Genomic DNA, 18325 nt, shown 5'->3' with positions numbered 1-18325 from the left:
ACAAAACAAGCAGTCATTTTCAGTCTGTTGAATAAACGTCACTACTTTATCACTCCACCCTCAACCACTCATGTGTTGCTGTCCACCTACCAATGGATTCACACAAAAGTGAATATTAGTGCAGCATAAAAACGAGTGTTATAAATGCAACTTTCACCAAAATTTGAAAGGAAAACTCCTAGCTGAACTAATGACAAGTGCCACTTATGTTGTTATAGTATAATATATAGTATAGTAATATAGTATAGTGTGAATATAATAATTCACACTGCTAATCACCCCCACCCCCACCATGTAAGCTGATCTTAGAAATAGCAATAAAAAATCAATTGAATAATTAAAGAACTTTCTTCAGTACTATTTTGAAATGTCAAAATTTCCCTTTTGGTCATTACTAGCCATACAGACAGCACTTTTGAAAAATAAACTGACTACCAGACCAACATGCCTTAATGGAAACAAGACGTGAGACAATATATTCAGACCAGACACAGAAAAAACATCACCCACACACCCAATTATCATGGGACATTGGAAGAAACGTAATGATGAAAGTGGACATTTGCATATGTTAAGTAATGTAGCGAGCTTATACAGCTGTCACCAATGCCATAATTTTGAGTACGCCTGTGTTCCTTTGTCCAAAAACAGCAAATATCCCCACAGTACTCAATAGCGTAACAACAATACATTACAAAATGCAACAGTAAAATTAGTGGTAAGATTAGTGGTATTAGTATTTGAAAAGGTGCCGATATGGCATTAAAATTGTGGCACTGGCATCAACATCTGCTAACATCCCATTTTCCGATAATAACATAGAATGTGAACGCAGCACCTTGTGTTGTGGCGTGACGTGGATCTATAGAGAAAAATTTGTGTTACAATTATTCACACAAATAAAGCCGTGATTTTCATGTGTATTTAAGATCCACAAACATTTCCATGATTCTGTGTTGCCTGCTGATCCAAATGCTGATTCAAATGCAAATTTAACAACATGCAAACAGCACTCAAGAATTACAAATGGTAAGTCATGATAAATACACATCAACAAGCACGTGACAATTGCATATATATTTATGGATCTGAAAAACATGTGAAAATCCTGAATATGTTTGTTTGAATAATTTTGAGACAAATCATTTGCCAAAGGACTGCAGTAATGTTTTGACTGAAATTGGCTATATTCCAATACAACCCAAAATATAATTAGTACAGCAGAACATAAACTGTCAACATTCCATTTGAAAATGCAAAGTTCAAAATGAAGCAATAGGGGCCTTTGATGGTGGCTTGGATCTTTTTTTCCTCCTTTTCGGCTTTTTCTCGCAGGGTCACCACAACCAATCGACTGCCTGCATTGAAGCCTGTTTTCTGCATCTTCTCTCACGCCAACTACTTTCATGTCCTCTTTCACTACATCTATGAACCTTTTCTTTGGTGTTCCTCAAGACCTCCTGCCTGGCTATTCCAAATTCAGCATCCTTCTCCCTATATAGTCACTATCTCATCTCTGGATATGTCCGAACCATCTCAGTCTGGCCCCTCTGACTTTATCTCCCAAAACTCCAACATGTGCTTGCCCTCTGATGTATGTATTGGTTTCTGACCCTATCCATCTTGGTTACACCCAGAGAGAACCTCAGCATTTTCATATCTGCTACCTTCAGCTCTTTCTCCTGTCTTTTCCTAAACGGCACTGTCTCCAGGATAAACAACATTGCTGTTGTCACCACAGTTCTGTACATCTTTCCTTTCAATTTAGCTGAACTTTTTCTATCGCACATACATTACACCTGTCACTTTTCTCCACCTGTTCCAGCCTGCCTGCACACACTTCTTTACCTCTTTTCCACCCTATCCGTTGATCTGGACTATTGGTATCTTAAATCTTGCACTTGGGTCCTTCTCATTTACTCATATATACTCCATCTTGTTGTGGCTAACCTTGATTCCTCTCTTTTCCAGGGTCAACCTCCACCACTCTAGCTTCTCCTCCACCTGTTGCCTACTCTCACCACAAATCACAATGTCATCTGCAAACATCATAATCCATGATGAGTCTTGTCTCACTTCGTCTGTCAGTCTGTCCAGCACCATAGCAAACAAGAAGAGGCGCAGAACTGATCCCTGATGCAGACCCATCTCCACCTTGAACTCTTCTGTCACACCTATTGCACATCTCACTACTGTCTTAATGTCCTCATACATGTCCTGCTCTGGATTTCTCTGTCAATCCAGACTTCCTCATATAATACCATAGTTGACAAGACTGCTCAGAATGCTGGGCGCCCTGTCATAAACCTTCTCCAAATCTACAACGACAAAATCCAGCTCCCTCTGACCTTCTCTGTACTTTTCTATCAACATCCTCAAAGCGAATACTGCATCTGTAATGCTCCTTTTTGGCATGAAACCATTCTGCTTCTCACAAATGCTTACTTGTGCCCTTAGTCTAGCTTCAACTACTCTTTCCCATAACTTTATTGTAAGGCTATTTAACTTTATTCCTCTATAGCAGGGGTCACCAACTCCGGTCCTCGAGGGCACCTATCCAGCATTTTTTCAGTGTAACCCTCCTCCACTGCACCTGATGCAAATTATCATGATCATTTTGGTGCTCCTGCAGAGCTTCTTGATGAGCACATCCTATGAATCAGGTGCAGTGGAGGAGGGTTACACTGAAAAAATGCTGGATAGGTGCCCTCGAGGACCGGAGTTGGTGACCCCTGCTCTATAGTTACCACAAATCTGCACATCCCCCTGCACCAGAACACTTCTCCTCCATTCCGCAGGCATCTTCTCATGATCCAAGATCCTGTTAAACAATCCAGTCAGAAACTTCACTGCTACTTTTCCAAGGCACCTCCCTGCCTCTACAGGTATATCATCAGGATTAAGTGCCTTTCCACTTTTCATCCTCTTCAATGCCCTCCTCCCCTCATCCTTTGCTACTTCATGTTCCACCACAGTTACCTCTTCTGCTCTTCACTCTCTCTCATTTTCCTCATTCATCAACTCTTAAAAGTATTCGTTTCATCTTAGCATCACACGACTGGAATCAGTCTGGATGTTTCCATCTCTAAGACACGTAAACAATGACCTGACAAGAAGTGAAAGCAGAGAATAAGCAATAGCTGAAAATAATTGTAAGGGGGAGCTGATTGGCCAACACAAGACAGACAAGGCCATCCACAGAAACAATCTCGCTTACGAGGACTGACACGAGGGTAACAAAACATGAACTAAAACACATGAACAAAAGCCCACAAAAACCCAGAACAGAAAATCCCGACACTAACCCACAAAAACGAACAAACATCAACAGAAGATGACAGATAAGTGACCAGACCCGCAATTTGTGGAAAAAAAAAAAAAAAAAACATGAACCTGAGCAAATTTGTACATTGGTAGTTATCGCTCAATAGTAACAAAAAATGATGATTATAAAATGTACTATTGATTGTTTAATAATTTATCTTATAATTAAAATTCGGTTATTCACGGTCACCAATTTACTTTCAAAAGTGATTCACAGCCAAAATACTCACATGCCACAAAAGCATATATCACTGTATATCTGCCAAATAAACATGTTCGTCTATATATGGACATGTACGCTGACTTGTTCTAGTAGTTGTCAAATTTTTCCACTTTGTGCATGTGATTTAACTGAGTCAACATGATTAAGGCGTCAAAATGGATATGTATTTATAGGTTTCCTATACCTATTCCCATCTAAAACATGTTCAAAAATTTTGTCAATCAATCAATCTTTGAACAGTCATTGCTTATTATGAGATTTGGATTTGTACATTTTCTTCACACATTTAATTTAATGTTTAACTTTAAAGGCAATGTGTTACATAAAAATAGGACCTGGGTCATAAGCTTAAATACAAATACAGTCAGAATGCAGAAATGACAAAGAATATAGTGACCCAATCTTTTACTGAACACATTTTGTTGGGTCGTTTATGCCCGTAAAAAAATTAACTGTTGCAGTTTACAATTTCTACTTTGCAAATACTGCACAATGTTGTTGGTTGCATTGTTCTTTTATTGCATTAACAGTTAATGATATTTTGGCTCAGGACACAAGAACAGCTAACTTTTGAAGTTGCAGGACTTATGTTTTGATGCACATGCAATAGACATTTTACATTCTTGTGTTACCCCACTTATATATGTTTCTGCAATGTGGAAAATGATGGAGTATGCAGAGAAAAAATATGCAAATGCATGGAGGAAAATAATATCGATGACGTAACATGTTTTTGTAGCCGGAAAGTACTTGAAAAAACACATATGCACTAATTCAATCCATTTGCTGTTTCTTCTTTTAATGGATGACATATTTTGTTTTACGTACAGGATATGCCCACAGAAAAAGGGCAAAGCCAACACAATCTGGTTATTCTCCTCTCTTGACAGTTTAAGATGATTCAGTCTGCTCTTGCAGACAAATTGTCAATAATCCGGGTAGACCTCAGTCTGACATTTTTCTGTCTGTGAAGAAGTTGAATCATTGTCAGAGGTCTTGATGGTGTTTTCTTTCTTTTTTTTTTAAATCTACATCATGCTGTAACATTTTCTTAGATCAATTTAATTCTCTTTACATGTGTATGTGCTTTAGCCCCCACACCACAAACCAAAGGAAGAGTGGGGGAGACAGACAAGAGGTGGACCAAGGAGCGGTTAACCTCATGACATTGCAGACTTTACTCTGATTGGCTGTTGACAGAAGCATAAGGATTTAAAGGCCAGCAGGGAGAGTGCAGTAGCATCACAGGGCAGTGCGCAGCATCCAGGAACATACTAACATCCAACCTCATCAGTCTTCTCTCTTCAGCTTCCTGCTACTCAAAACAAGGTTAGTACACGTTCATAAAATGTGAAAGACAACAAGGAGTTCTTAGGAGGGGGGTTTGATGAATCTAATAATTATTTGCTTTCTACTGATTTTAATAGCAGCATGTACTTTATAACATCTGGAACATAGTCGGAGGATTAGAGTGAAACCGAATTACATGTTATTGCATAATTGCACCCCAGCAAATAGTTCTCCTGCAGCTACTTAAATAGGATCATTTACTTTAATTGAATCTACAGTTATACTAGCTTCTTCAGTCTTGAGTAGACAGACAAATAATTCCTCATTTGTGAAAATAATTCATTTTTATGCATACAATTTCCCTCGTATCTCACCGTTAAACATATTTGGCGGGAGTAAATTGAGGTTGACCAACTTGCTTGTGCGGCTGTGTGGCCGAAAATCCAGGCAACTTGTTGGAAAGCCAAAAAAAATCTGACGAGTGGCGGCTAGATTACAAGGCATGGTTTTGGAATGAGATGTTAGTTTTTGCTCTGTGTTTGTGTGAGTGGGTGTAGCACTTGGCCTTTCAGTTGTTTCCATATTTTTGGGTCCTGCGGCGGATGCACTTTTATTTTAACCAGCAATTTGACTCTTTTCATGCTACACTGCTTCATAAATAGTAAATTACACAACCAGAATCCAAGCGTTCTTGTTCTTCTTCCTGTGAGCTGACAATAATGAACGTGCTCCAGTGCAGTAAACAAAACAGGTTATTTTCATTGACCTAACATACGTTTATTTTGATTGATTTGAGCTTGCAATTTGAACTGGTTGAAAATGTCTTGAATGCATATCAATGCTAGAATGTATATTTTTCAGTGTACCTCACTAGTGATTTGCAGGAAACTTTTTGTACCTTATAGACTTTGATTTGAAGAACTGTTTTTTGATCATTCTTTGAGATGATCCGATAGGATGCTGGTCCAGCGGATGATGATATTTTCATAGTTTTTGTTATTTATAATGAACATTTTTATATGAACACAAAAGACAAAAATGACAGAAGAAGCACTATCAACAACAATTTTTTAACATTTATGGTTTTTTTGTTTGTGGCTGAGCATTTTGCATTCTTAAAAATTGCTTCTAGTTATTCAATATAAGCATTATATGAGCATATTAATATATTAATATGAACATTAGTTTCACAATTTGGGAACTACATTATAATAATGGTGCAATTTTTTGGAAGTCGTGACAGGGTTAGGGTCCAGGACCTTCTTTTAAAGTATTAAGGGAGCTTTAACGTCCCAATGAAATTTTGTTTAAAAGTACATATTTATTTTTTGTAACCCAATATTACAGCGTTCCCTCGCTACATTGCGCTTTTTTTTTTTTATCGCATTCACTGCATTGCGGATTTTCACTTATGACCATCATGTTTTCCATTGCAGGTTTATGTGTCTTTTTTTTTTTTTTTTTTTTGCAATTTGTCTTAATTTTAAGTCAAACCAGTCAAAAAAAATAGCGATTTATGAAAGAAAAGACCATATCTGTTGCAGGTTTTGTCATGTCATACGGTTCATGTCACAAGCCTTGTCACTAGCCTTTATACCGCAGTATAACATTCGATTCCTTCTTTGAAGTCTTTGTCAAATCGCGTCGTGTTTCCGATGACCCAACCCTGTCAGTCCTGGAATATTAGAATGCCTATTTTCCCAAACTGTCTGAACTCAGCTACTGTTGCTTGCCGAACCTGCGTTGTTTTTATTATTAAATAGCTGGTCTCAACTCCTATCCCACACAGTGATAGTTTTACCCTGCTATTTTTCTTAATAATTTTACAAGTTCTTAGTCGAACCACATGCAAAAAAGATTGTATTTATTTTTTACGAAAAAGAACAAAAGAAGGGGAAAAAAAGTTCAGTGTCTGCAGTTTCGATTACTGCGGGTAATTTTGTAAATACAACCCCTGCGATAAGCAAAGGAACACTGTCTACCTAGGCCAGGGGTGGGCAATTCCGGTCCTTGAGGGCTGGTGTCCTGCATGTTTTCCAGTTCTGGCTCTCAGACACACTGATTCAAATATTAGGATTATTTTCAAGCTCCAGCATAGCTTGTTGATGAGCTAATGGTTTAAATCAGGTGTGTTGGGGAGAGAAAACTGCCCACCAGGCAGGTCCAAACGCAGTCCTCGAGGGCCGCCTATCCGGCATGTTTTGGAGGTTTCTGTCCTCCTACCGCACATGATTCAAATGATCAGCTCATCAGCAAGCTCAGCGAAAGCCTGACAAAAAACTTGATCATTTGAATCAGCTGCGTTGGACGACGGAAACATGAAAAACATGCAGGATAGGTGGCCCTCGAGGACCGGGTTTGGACAAGCCTGGCATAGGTATTGAACTCCAGTACTCAAGGCCGGTATCCAGCATTATTTCTGATTAGCTTATTGGCAAGCCCTGCATTTGAATCAGATGTGTTTGAATGAGAGGGTTAGAAAACATGCAGAATACCGGCCCTCAAGGACTGGACTTCGACACCTGTGATCTAGGGTATTTGACATTTTTTTATGCATTATATTGTTTAAGTTTAACATAAGTGCTTCCTTTTTCCCTTTGTTCTCGTAGACACCAGACACCATGAAAGTGGCATTTGTTTTTGTCCTGCTCTTTGCCGCAGTTCTCTGCCGACCAGTGAGTCATTTCCTTTTTGTTGTCTTCAATACATGTGTGTCATGAACTGCAAACTATGTTTTCCATCCATTTCAGCTATGTTGAATTTAAATAAATGAGATTTGGCAAGTGTTCAGAGTGCATGGTCTCAAAAATGTCCCCACTAAGGAAGGCAGTCTACTCTTTTTGCATCATATTGGTTGACATCTATGACACATTGTAGTTTAAAAGAAAAAAATCACTCAGTTTATTTTGTATTGATTTTTATTTTTTACGTTCCAGGCAAGAAAATTTGCCAGTTCTGCAGAGAGCTCTGAAGAAGTGGTGGGTATAAAGTTAGGCAGACAGACAGACAGACAGACAGACAGACAGACAGACAGACAGAGACATCCACAATGACTCTTGATGTTGTCCACAGGTCAGACGACCACCAACTTCTTCACTCTTCAGGAAAAAGATGGCTGAATTGTCTCGATTCCGTGTCTCACCATTCAGGGTACAACACTCCTGCAATTCAAACTAAAAACGTATTTTCTACATTTCTAGAGTGTCTGTTATATGCAATGATGGAATTCATGTGCCACAATTTTTCTTTTTCTTGCAGCTATTCCAGAATTTTTTAGCACCTCTTGTTGTTGCTTCAGATGAGAGCCCAGATGGTTCTGATGAGGTAAATCATGAGGAAAACATTTAAATCCTGGCAATGCCAAGATGTTCACAATGTATGTATATTTTGACAGTGAACATTTGGATTTTGTCGTTTTTGTTGCAGGTAGCAGTGGAGACTCCAGCTTTGGTCAACTTTGAAACTACAGATGAGACTACAACAGACACACCCTCCGTCGACAACCAAGATGAGCCAAACAAAGACAGTGATGATGATGATGAGGAGGAGGAGGACGATGATGATGAAGACGAATCAGAAGAGAGCGTGAGTTCCAACCTGGGCACATGCCTTCAATACTGAGGCTCATTCTTACGTTCCAAAAACAAGCGGGTACATTTCCGACAGGCTGAACTCTTGAGTGTAAGTGGTTCAGCTCACCTGAAAGGGTTAAGCCTTAAATAAATCGTTTTTTTTTTTCAAAAGCGTTTACTATTAGCTAACATACTGTAGTTGTTTAGCTGTTTGATATGCATTGAGCACAGTAACAAGATGACATGTTTCCAATGAGCGCTTCCAGAGAGTCCTCCATTCATGTTGAGTTGTCATTTGTCCCGTTCAGGAAAGTGAAGAAGAAGAAGATGAAGACAACTCAGAGTCGGGCGAGTCTTCCACTGTTGCTCCTGAGACAGTGACCCCTGTCATTGTGACTGAGGAGCCCCTGTTGCCCACCATTATCACAGACACAGATTCAGGCCGTGGTGACAGCATTGGAAGATACCCCAGTGAATACAAGAGCTATGTCTATGCGGAGGAGAAGAGCTACCATAAAGCTCCTTCATCTTACAAGTCCTATGAGTACGGTGACGCAGAGAAAAAATCGGGTTATGACATGCCTGTCAACAATGAGGTGGAGAAGTCACCAGAGGTGTACAAGAGTGAGGTCAGTCGAATTATTTTCAAATACGGTATGTTGTTAAAAGCAATGTTTTTTTATGGACGTTGACGTCAGACTGCTAAAAATGTTTTATTTTATTATTTCAAACTCAAAGTATAAATTATAGAACGACATATAACTGAGAGCAGCAGAAGAGGGCTCATTTATTCCTCATTCATTGGTTGAATTGGTAATGTGGTAGCTATATTTACAAGACCTCAATATCCTGCAGGCACCAACTGGGTGTTTGTGGTTTAAGACTTCAAGCTTTGCCCCATAGTCAAAAAAAAAAAAAACAAAAGTTAAAAATTGCTGGTTGGAAAAATGCACAGGCAAGATCTTATAATATAAATATTAAACCATTAACTATGTTAGAGCTTAAGACCATGGGACAAAAAATGTGTTTCATGATGACCACTGGTAGTGGGGAGGAAATTGTGCAAAAATAGAGCCCCAAAACCATTTAACAAACCTCTGCAAATGTCACACTTGATTGTGAGTAACGCCTAAATCTCAATTATGCAACTTGAATTGATTTTTGGTCAGTTTCTTCTTGCACATTTCTCCTAATTTTCCACAGGGAAAATGTCACAATTCTTGAAGCGTTTTTCAATGCAACTCTAAAGTGTGGCCACCATTTGTCCATCACTGCGGCCAAAGTGTCAATTCAGTACAAATCAAAGTTTTAGTTGAAAATGCATGTGCAAACATTTCATATTGTGTTATTGTTTGACAACATGTGAGAACATGAGTCATCCAAATGTGTAAACTTCCAGTTCTGAAAGCATTAGCATTTAAATGTTGTTGTTTTTTTTAGCATATTTGTTACTTTTGAGAATTAATTTGGTACAATATTATGGTCCTGATCACTTAACCCATCTTCTTTCTCATTTCATTATTATTTAAAAAAATGATAAACACACATCAATGACTAAGGGCCTTCGAGGACTTGGGTTTGACACCGAAGATTTAGAACCTTTATTTGCAGATATTAAAAATGGTGAAAAACCGAAAGGAGGTCATTGAAGTTGTAGTGGTTTAATAGTTTGACTTGTGCATGGAAAGTTTGACGTCATTTCACAGTCCCTATGTGCCCCGTAAGTGCCCTGTGATTGATTGGTGACCAGGTCAGGATGGCAACCGCCTTTCGGCCAGTAAGTTGAGACAGGCTTCACCTCCTTGTCCCTAAACAGGATTAACAATATATACTAGCATAAACTGTATGACATATACTGTATATGTAAATATATTTCTATTATAAAGAGCTATGTGATTTAAAAGAAATTTACTAATATGCTTTACTAAGACTTTTTTTTTAACGTCAGGACAACCATAGTTGTTGCTTGTATGCTACAAAACCAAAGAATGTCAAATTTGCAAAACCCCTAATGCCCTGGCTGCAAGCTTTCAAGAGCGAGAAAAAAAATACAGTAGTTGAAAATACTCAGGGCATAATTTAGGAAAATCCTAATTACAGCGTTTCAACAGGCGACTTGACATTGCCGGCTAAACCATTCATCCCGTTAAAGGAGTCCATGTCCATTTGGCTGTAGGCAGCTTAGAGATTGTGCTGAAATGATTGGTTCCTTCAAAGCCTGATCTTAAGTCTTTAAGTAAACGAGGAAATGAGGATGCTCTTAAACGAACTAACCCTAACTTGTTACATACACTGACACTGGCGATGATGGCTCACTTCATTAGAGCAACACAAAATATAAAAGCGACAAAAAAAAAAGGCCTGACTAGTGGTATTAGGTGTATTCATCTCCCCACACAAAAGATTCCTTAGAGTTCTCTATATGTGGGGTGGGAAACAAGGACAATGTGATTTGAAAATTTATTTATTGCAAACACAATTCAGTTGGATTCTAATTATACAGTATTCAGTATGATATAGCTTGGTTTGAGAAGGAATGATGTAAATAAAAAAATATGCATTTTTCTACACCAGTGCTTCTCAATTATTTTACATATATATATATATATATATATATATATATATATATATATATATATATATATATATATATATATATATATATATATATATATATATATATATATATATATATATATGTGTGTGTCCTTCTCAAAAAGTGGGCCACGCCCTCCCAATGTGGAGTCATTGCACATCTATGGCACCAGGCGGTGCATTGACACGCTTATTGTCAAACTCTGTACAGGATTTCATAACTTTTTCAATGGGTGTCAACACCTTTTTTTTTCCAACTCAAATTAACTAACTCAAATTAATGACTTTCATAATTTAAAGGGAAAAAATCAGCACAATAATGTATACCTTTTTCTTCATGTTAAGATTTTTAAGGTATTGGTTCAAGATCAATTTAAAGTTATTATTATTTAGTCAAGTCATTTTTCAGTCAATTGTTCAGTTCAAAAATGTTTCTAGTTTGAATAAAAAATGATGTATGGTGTCAGGTGTGTTCAGTGCAGCCTCTAGCATTAACTTGCTGCTAGCTAGCAACACTCTTAAATGCTCTAGAGTGTTGGCTGGTCATACTGTGTTTTATATTTCTTTTTTTTTTTTTTTTTTTTAATATTTAATTTAATACCTAGTCTCAATATTTGTAGGCTTCCAGGAGAACTACAGAAAGCTTTGATTACTTTCATATCACCTTTGAAGATATTTTGCTTTTCCATTCGAAGAACAGGATGGTAAAATATTGGCAGATATTTGATACTGATATAAAATACATTTTGTGAATACGGCATCACAAAAATAGGAAATAAACTGCTGTGAACAGGGGCAGCATGCATTTCTTGTGGATGTGTATTTGAGTGTGTAAACAATCATGTTATTGTATGCGTAGATATACATCAGTACCTCAGTGGGAATGGTGAAATACAGAGTTACCTGACTTTAGCAAGTTGTTGCTGAGTGTACTGATGAAAAGGTGTCCAATTATACACGCAGCATGTATGGCCAGAATTGTATAAAAATAGCCTTCCGGGTATACAGTGCGGAAAAAATAGCGGCTATCCTTCATTGAAACATTAGCAGCCTAAACCTTGTATATAGCCAAGGCAATCATGCGTTTAAAGTTTTAGCAGTCCATTCCATGAATGCCCTTTATTGCGCATCTTGGTTTCCTGTCAAAAAATTACAAAATTATACCTTGCAGTAACTGTCTGCAAAAAGCTGTACTAAAATTCCCCTTGCTTGCTTCAGACTCATCAGGATAACAGCACTCCTGAGAACCAGGATGCTGGTCCAGCAGAAGAAGAGAATGATGGCATGAATGATAGCGGCAGCTCCGTTGATGTGGAGGAGGAAGAGGAGTCTGAAAACCTGCAGAGCAGCGAGGAGGCCACAGCCACACCTGGAGCCGCTGACAGCGATTCGGACGAGAGTGACAGCGTGGAGAGTGATTCAGACGAAGACGAGATGGACTCTGAAACCACCACTGATATGCCGGTGGTCATCACCGCCAAATAAGTCGTCCAGAAAGTCCGGTGGTGTCCAACAGATTGTTAGATGGAGCTGGACCTGTCTAGTTGGGTGACACTTTTTACAGCAAAGACAATCCAAGACATTCAATGCTTTTTTTATGACCAATTACAGTATTGACCGAACTCAGAATATTTTTGAGCCCATTGGCACAACTCAAATAAGTCTTTTCTGTTGGTTCCAAATTATGGTTCCATGAGCATGAGGTCCAACATTGTCAACACTGATAAAAAAAAATTAAAAAAAGATGAATCAGGAAGAAAATACTTGTAACAGCGCAACAATTAGAATCAAAACACGTTAGGGTCATATGCATCATCCATTCAACCACTCGTGTGATGCTTAGCTTGTTGCTTGCTATAATATAATATAAAATCTGCAGGTGTCTTCACTACTTACTTTACACTACATGGGGATCCCCCCATGTTTATTGTAATGTATTATTTTGTACCATTTCAAAAGTATAAATAAAATTATTTTACTTAAATCCACCCTGTATATGACTTATTTATTTGCTACAACTGACTAAATAAATGTGTTTTGTTCACATATATCTATACATTTTTGAATGAAAAGGCAATATGTCAGTGTGTTAGTTTTGTCCACATCTTGTTTTTCATCAGTATGGGCAAGAATGTCAAACAAATGACGGGTTGCTGTGTAATCTGTCTGCTCATTTATTACTGGTGTGGTTTGAATGCAATTTCTGGAGAAAATGATCATAAAGACTGAAAGGCTGAATATTAAACTAGTGAAATGTGTGTGATGATATTTATGGAAATGATGCAAATATGTGTTTGAATTTCTTTCACTTGGAGAAATTTGCATGATTAATCAATTGATTTGGTCAAGTAATGTTGAAGGAGTGAATGCTGGAATTTTTGGGGGTGGGCAAATTTAGAACTTTTGGAATGTTAAAACTCAAAGTGCATCGGTGTTTAATTTCAAAGATGTAAATGTGTGCTGCTGAATGAGCTGTTGAAATGAACGGTAAAAAAATAATGAAGGAAGTTAGGTCATATCGGAAATCAATGGGGATTTTTTTTTTATTCAGATGAACATTATTTTACCATATTTTCCTCACTATAAGGCACACCTAAAAGTCTTGAATTTTCGCAAAAGATGACAGTGCACCTCAAAATCCAGTGCGACTTATACAGCGAATAAACTGTGAGCTTTCATTTTTGAGGCACAAAAAAAATAAGATAACTTAACCAACATGTAAATTCTTGAATTTTTACGTCTGCATTTCAGTTCTAAATGTATTTTTTACAGTTAAAATTCTTCTTTGAAATTTTGATATGCTATACATGTTCCAATTTTGAATCAACTTATATGGGGACAAGGTGCAAAAAATGTGTTTTTATAAAAAAAAAAAAAAAAAGCACACTTTTGTCCAGAAATCCAGAAGCAGTTTTTAAATAAACAAAAGATATAGTTGAAGTTTTTTGGTTGCAATTTGATTGAAGAAGTTTGATATTTAATTGAATCATAATTATATTCCTTTTCCAAAATATCATCTATTGTAATATTTCATTTTTCATATCAATCCTCCGGAATGGCTTTTGCATCATGATTTTTTTGTCATAATATGAATCGTGTTTTACACATAAATCATTCCAAGCGCTTCAAAAACACCAAAGAAAATGTTACAACAGGGTTGCGTATATGGTGTGACTGGAAAGCGAGGGATTGGTTGAGCGAGTGAGCAAGAGAGAGAGTGTGTGGAGAAGGCGCCTGAGCGGCAGGAGAGGAAGTTTTAGCAGCAGGAGACAGGTGGATTGCTGTGTTGTTGTTTTTAAATGCAATAAAAGGGACGGCTAATGTCAACCCTGCCTCCCCTCTGGCCATTTAGTCAATTGCGCACTCCAATTCGAGCCAACGTGTGAGGGCATTCTACCCCGGAGAGCAACTCCAGTCATGGAAGAAGGACTTTGCCCATCTACCCTGGAAACAATATGCATGTGGTCCCGAGAAATGCAATAATATCCGAACAGCCATTTTAACGAGCAGCAGAATCTCATGATGCGTTTAAATAAAAAGGGAATTCTGAGATTTCAAGTTTTGTTTTGTTTGATTTCGTTTTGCATTCGTTTCTATGCTAGGTAATTGTCCTGATATGAAGGAGAAAAATGTACAGACGCGACCAAATTGCGAGGTTTCACCGCATTTGATTAATTACAATATATTTCTCCTTGGTTTTTGTTATATTTTTTTCACCAACGTGAGTGATATCACAGATCTGTTTCATTTACAGCTGAAGAGCACTATCACCAGTATTCTGTGCTGAAACTTGTGGCAAAGTGTTACCTGTGTATTCCTGCTACATGAGTCCCATCCGAAAGAGTATTACCAACTGCTGGGGACATATTGACACAGTCAAGAGCATATTTGAAATGAAAATAAGTTACATGCATTTTTTTTTTTTAAAAGAATGTTTCATGTGTGCTCAGAGGTGTCAATGATGTGTGGCTTCTGAAAAAGAATAAATAAAATTTGTCAATTTTAATAATTTCCTCCGTTTTTTTTTCAGTCATTTTAATATATATGCCATAGATTTTTTTTTTTTTTTTTTACCAAACTTTGACCAATATATCACAATAAGTTTTGCAATATGCCTTTGCTGTTTGCAATATATCGCAATACACTTTTAAAACCCAATACCCAGCCCTAATTGTGATGATTCTCTCTAATCGAACAGGGCACAACTGATTAATGAGAGGCATTTTACTGTGGATTTCATCCTCAGTCACAAATCAAAATAAATATTAAACATTTGGAATGTGCCCGCATACCCCTGGTTGGGAACCATTGATTTACCAATTAGACATATTGTAAAAAAAAAAAAAAAAAAAAAAGCATTGCATGAAAGTTTTGGGTGAACTTTTGCTTCTTTTTTTTTTGCAAAATACTGTATGTACTGTCAAAGAGATATTCATGACATTTTTATTCATTATGTTAAAAGTCCCAAGAAAGTACTGTACAGATGAAAAAGGTCCTAAATTGTGCACAGGTACAAAGTTGGGAGCATTGAATTGTCTAAAACTGTTTGATATGTTGAAATAGAAATAGTTTCCTTAGCACTAAAGGACAATATGTTAAACAAAACCATGCTCCTTAATTTGTGGGTGCAATTTTTTGGTATATGGTGGAAAATGGGGAGAGCTATTCCATAATCTGATATGTGTAGAAGCTTGTTCAAAATTATAGATGATCAGAAATACATGGTAAAGGGGGCTATTTAGATTACATTTGTATTCAAGCACATTAAAGATTAAATATCCCATCAGCAACAATTCTTGTTGTGTCCACTTGATGGCGTTAGAAACTTTGAATACAAAAGTACTGTACAACACTGACCACTCTTTGATTTAAATTCTGTACAGAGTACAAGGTACCTCCCCCCCTCCCGTACATTAAATACAAATGCAAAGTAACCCTTTTATCACCCGCTATTCTCACTGTTAGCTGTTATATTTTTTTGGGTCAATGTCAAGAGAACGTCATAATACCATATGTATTTTTACGTGATAATTGAGCGCTGTTGAAACTTAATAGTACCCAATGAAGTGTCCTGTGAGTGGTAAAGTGATTTGTTCGATCAATACAATCACTGTATACTAATATCTACACTAAATAATGTTTTAAAAAAAATACATAAAAAGTAGACGGTTATTAAATCTTCCATTGCAAAACTCCTGTCGTGGATTTCATTTGGTGGTACAAGAGCGTCTCAGACCAGACCACAGTGTCTTTTATTTCACCCTCTGCATTGTGTAAGTGCCTTTGCTGTCACAAAATATAGATTTTGACCTTTTTTTATTTTGTTTGTGTGGAACATGATATTTATATCTGATGAGCAATTTTAGATATACAACCCCTGATGGTATGTGAAAACATCAATAACACATTTTGTACATCAGCAGAGTTTTATACAAACAAATCTTAAGTGTTCAAATAAATACAGTTTTCAGTGATATTAACAGTAATATATTAACTTGTTGATTGCCAAAATATACTGTATGTGTTGAATATGTTAGGACAAGTAGTTGTGAAACTGGATGGACACTCAAGACATTTTTCGGAAACATATTCTTTGTGGGGCATGTGCTCTGTGTTAGTTGTCTCCTCTTCTTTCAGTGGTTCCACCCTCTGTGGAGACACCATAGCTTACGGTCACCTCTTCAGCTGGTGTGGTTGTCTCTAGCTCTTCTGAGCTTGTGGTGGCAGGTTTGGGCGTGGGGGTATTTCCATCTACTGCGGTTGTCATGGCGGTGTCTGTGACAGGCACTTCCTCGGAGGACCTCTCGGAGGATTCCTCTGAGGACTCTGAGTCTTCAGATGATTCTTCGGAAGATTCTTCAGATGATTCTTCGGAAGACTCTTCAGATGATGCCTCGGAAGACTCCTCGGAGGAATCTTCGTAAGACTCCTCGGAGGATTCTTCGGAAGATTCCTCCGAGGAAAGCTGGGTGGACCCCTCAGATGATTTGTCAGGAGTCTCCTCAGACGATTGTTTCGAGGACTCCTCAGATGATTCTGGAAGTGGCTGATTGGACGGCAGCTCAGAGGACTCACTTTCAGAGACATTTCTGGACTCCCATGAGTCACGTGACTCAACTGACTCAGAAAAAACACTCAAGTTGTCCTGAGCCTGTGATTCTACTCTGTGGTTATTTTCCGTGACGTCAGCATCCTGATGCCGGTTCTCATCAATCTTAAAAGGGAAAAGAGAAGAATGTAATCCCCAAAACATCTGATCTAGAGTAACAAATATCACACTTAGTTAAAATGCTAATTTTTATGTCATAATAAATGTGTCGAGTATTTGTGAATTAAAAAGATGGTGCTCACAATCATTGGTTTAATGATGCCGGGTCATTGACTAACACTTGCTTGAACTTCTACTTTACTTCTTATCACAAATTCAAATGATAGTGCCAATTTGTGATTTTTATCTGAAATGATTGAATATAAGGTTTCCCTTCACATTTCTTTTGTGTTTGCCTCTACACATTAAAATACTTGATTTAATAGTACATTGCAGTTTCCATTTCCAATTTAAATTTCATATAAAACACTAGTTTCCTAAATTTCTCCCTTGCCTTGAGAAAATAAGAATTTTAGTGAGACGTACATATGTTTTAAAAAAAAAAAAAGTGAGTGAGTGAGAGGAAGTAAGTATAAGAGTGAGCCTTACTGGTTTGGTAGATGCTGTAGCAATAATAACAAGGATTAGAGAAAATATTGGAAGATTCATTTTTTTATTTGTTCCTGCAAATAAAGAACAGTGTTACAGTACATATTACCAAGGACATGACAACAAAACACATGTACAAACATGTCACTCTAGGGATTTAAGGAAATATTTCATTAAAAAAATGCCAATAAATAAAAAGAGATTTACCTTTTTCCTTATGATAGCGGGAGAGCTACCTATCTTTTAGTTCTCTTAAAATCTGTTGAGTCCAAAAAGATGTGGGAGTGTCATTTGGGCTGATCTGATGCTTAAGTATGCTGTGCAGAGAAGCTGGGCAGGGCTCTTGCGGGTTTGTGGAGAGGATTGAGTAAGAGCAGGTTACCTGGAGGCGAGGAGCAGGGGAGGAGCAACAAGCATGGTTAAATCACAATGTGGATTCAGTTTTTCAGTTACACAATCAAGTTTCTTTTTCCTCCATCTTCTGAAAATAAAGCACTCATCGTCTATGCCTGAATATTAACTTCAGCACATTGTGTAGAATGTTTTATGAGCAGGTGGTTATCTGTATATACAGTGTGTATGCGAGATGTACTGATTATTCAAGGAGATGATAACTAAAATATG

At 37.4% G+C, this 18325-nt stretch overlaps 2 protein-coding genes and 1 pseudogene across 2 annotated transcripts in view; 1 reads left to right on the top strand and 2 right to left on the bottom strand.

The window, feature by feature from the left end:
- spp1 (secreted phosphoprotein 1) overlaps positions 1–12875 on the top strand; it is a 74793-nt gene extending 61918 nt beyond the window's left edge. The window contains exons 2-9 of the mRNA XM_088435408.1: positions 4748–4876; positions 7447–7512; positions 7774–7815; positions 7910–7987; positions 8096–8161; positions 8264–8422; positions 8718–9038; positions 12223–12875. Of these exons, the coding sequence (XP_088291534.1) occupies positions 7459–7512; positions 7774–7815; positions 7910–7987; positions 8096–8161; positions 8264–8422; positions 8718–9038; positions 12223–12489 (987 nt within the window). The 5' untranslated portion in view covers positions 4748–4876; positions 7447–7458 and the 3' untranslated portion in view covers positions 12490–12875. The remainder of the gene's footprint in view (positions 1–4747; positions 4877–7446; positions 7513–7773; positions 7816–7909; positions 7988–8095; positions 8162–8263; positions 8423–8717; positions 9039–12222) is intronic.
- LOC148411433 (uncharacterized) lies at positions 69–4820 on the bottom strand (annotated as a pseudogene).
- Positions 12876–16303: 3428 nt separating the features above from the next.
- Positions 16304–18042, bottom strand: scpp8 (secretory calcium-binding phosphoprotein 8). Its single transcript, XM_088435440.1, has 3 exons — positions 17909–18042; positions 17702–17775; positions 16304–17218 (listed from the first exon to the last, which is right to left on the bottom strand). The coding sequence occupies exons 2-3, from the start codon at positions 17759–17761 to the stop codon at positions 16619–16621; spliced, it is 660 nt and encodes a 219-aa protein (XP_088291566.1). The 5' UTR covers positions 17762–17775; positions 17909–18042; the 3' UTR covers positions 16304–16618.
- Positions 18043–18325: the final 283 nt, after the last annotated feature.

This window comes from Hippichthys cyanospilos, chromosome 15 (genome assembly GCF_059441005.1).
Source record: "Hippichthys cyanospilos isolate Australia breed blue-spotted pipefish chromosome 15, RoL_Hcya_1.0, whole genome shotgun sequence".
Taxonomy (NCBI): Eukaryota; Metazoa; Chordata; class Actinopteri; order Syngnathiformes; family Syngnathidae; genus Hippichthys; species Hippichthys cyanospilos.
The sequence above is the reverse complement of the archived record's forward strand: the minus strand, read 5'-3'. Positions and strand labels throughout refer to the sequence as shown.

Excerpts from the sequence above, each read along its gene's own strand:
- scpp8 (XM_088435440.1), bottom strand. The coding sequence starts at position 17,761 with ATGAATCTTCCAATATTTTCTCTAATCCTTGTTATTATTGCTACAGCA. Across the intron at positions 17,219-17,701 it reads CTACAGCATCTACCAAACCA|ATTGATGAGAACCGGCATCA; the intron begins GTAAGGCTCACT and ends TTCCCTTTTAAG.